We start from the raw sequence: 1,634 nt of genomic DNA, 5'->3' as shown, positions 1-1,634 counted from the left end.
CACAGCTTCCAACTGTCTGGGACAAGGACCAGTGGAACCCTCCAGCTCAGGTAAGCATCAGTTAGCAAGCAATCCTGTAGATGACATTTATTTAGAGAGGGGCCTGATGTGACGAACAGAGCATTGAAGTCCATCGAGACTTTCGAATTCCCAGGGTCGTCGAGCATCCGAACCACAGCAAAGCAATCCAGAGTCCCCTTGTGGGTTGAGGTTCCTGGTCCCACGTGATCAGTAACTGGACAGTTTCCTAGGACAACAGCTCTCTGTGACTTTTGGTGACAATTGAAAGCCTTAGGAAGGTGTCAAAATGAGTCAAAAAAAAATTCCCTAGGACCACCAGCCGCCAGCCAGACTCAGTCAGTGATCCTCGCAGGACCGTCCTGAAGGGTCACCGGATATGCTGAGGTCAATCCAAGAGCAGACAGACACCCGGAAAGATAGAAGGTGTCAGGCTTACTGAATAGTCCAGTGGTTCTCATGGCCCCTTTGACAAACTTCTATCTCCAAAATATTTACATTACGGCTCGTTAAGTTAGCAAAATTATAGCTGTGAAATAGCAAACAGAAAAAAATTTATGGTTGGGAATCGCCACCACATGAGGAACTGCGTTAGCGGGTCACCGCGTTAGGAGGGTTGAGACCACTGTTACAGACGATGCTGGAGCTGGCCGCTTGGTACCTGACTGAGTGACGGCGGTCAGTGAGGGGTGAGCAGTTGCAGGAAAGCAAGGGTCCTCCTAGAAGCAGCAATCCTGAGCTGGCCCAGCCAATGTAGAGGGCAGCACCCATCTTTCCCTTCTGCACGGAGGGGATCCGCCGGCTGGAGAATCCTTGCATGATGTCGTGTGTTACCCAGGACACAGACACCATCACTAGCAGGCCAGCCAGCAGGCACAATGCCCCTGCCCCCATCCTGATCTTGGCTTTGGTGTTCTCCTTCTCCACACACTTCAAACACTTGCTCCCGACCACGCACAGAAGCAAACCCAGTCCAGCTGTGATGATACACGTGACCATGAGGACCCGAGACTTCTGCCAAGACTCAGGACGTCCCAGCAGGGAGTCATAGGCCTTGCACTGAGTCTGGTGACCCTCTTGTGCCACACAGGACTTCCACAGGCCCTTCCAGATAGTTGTCGCTCTGATGATATCACTGCCAGAAAATTCTATCACCAGCCAGTTGGGCAGAAGACAGCTCAGTATGGCGCACACCCAGCCCTTTGTGACCAGAAAGACGCCCACCGCCTGCTGCTCTAGGGAAGCCATAGCACGGTTTGTGCTGAGCACTGGAAGTCCGTCTGAGCTGCTGCTGTCTCCAGAGACTGAAATGGAGGGCGACAAGTTTGCCCACAGAATGTCCTTCCTGCCAGGCAGTGGATCTCGGTGACTTTGAGGCCAGCCTGATCCGCAGTGTGAGTTTCAGGACAGCCAGGTTTTGAAAACCAAGGGGGAAAAAAAGAACTTCCTTCCTGTCAGCAGGGGGCAGGAGGGAGGCCGGAGTTTCGTTTCCCTTGCTGGTCACCAGCATGCTAACCTTTCTCTGATTATCTGAGTCCAAGCCAACAAAGACATTCCAAGGTCCATAGGCAAGAGTCACCATCCTGTATCAAGTAACCACTCTTGGGGCTAGTGAT

General features: G+C 52.4%; 1 protein-coding gene across 1 annotated transcript; it reads right to left on the bottom strand.

The window, feature by feature from the left end:
• Positions 1-609: 609 nt before the first annotated feature.
• LOC116885911 (claudin-4-like) lies at positions 610-1,266 on the bottom strand. The gene has a single exon (XM_032887226.1). The coding sequence runs from the start codon at positions 1,264-1,266 to the stop codon at positions 610-612; it is 657 nt and encodes a 218-aa protein (XP_032743117.1).
• Between the last annotated feature and the right edge of the window lie 368 nt (positions 1,267-1,634).

The sequence above is a fragment of the Rattus rattus genome, chromosome 16, assembly GCF_011064425.1.
Source record: "Rattus rattus isolate New Zealand chromosome 16, Rrattus_CSIRO_v1, whole genome shotgun sequence".
Lineage (NCBI taxonomy): Eukaryota > Metazoa > Chordata > Mammalia > Rodentia > Muridae > Rattus > Rattus rattus.
This window is presented reverse-complemented; position numbering and strand designations above follow the sequence as displayed.

Bases quoted from the DNA above. Each gene is read 5' to 3' on its own strand.
- LOC116885911 (XM_032887226.1), bottom strand. From the start codon at position 1,266: ATGGCTTCCCTAGAGCAGCAGGCGGTGGGCGTCTTTCTGGTCACAAAG.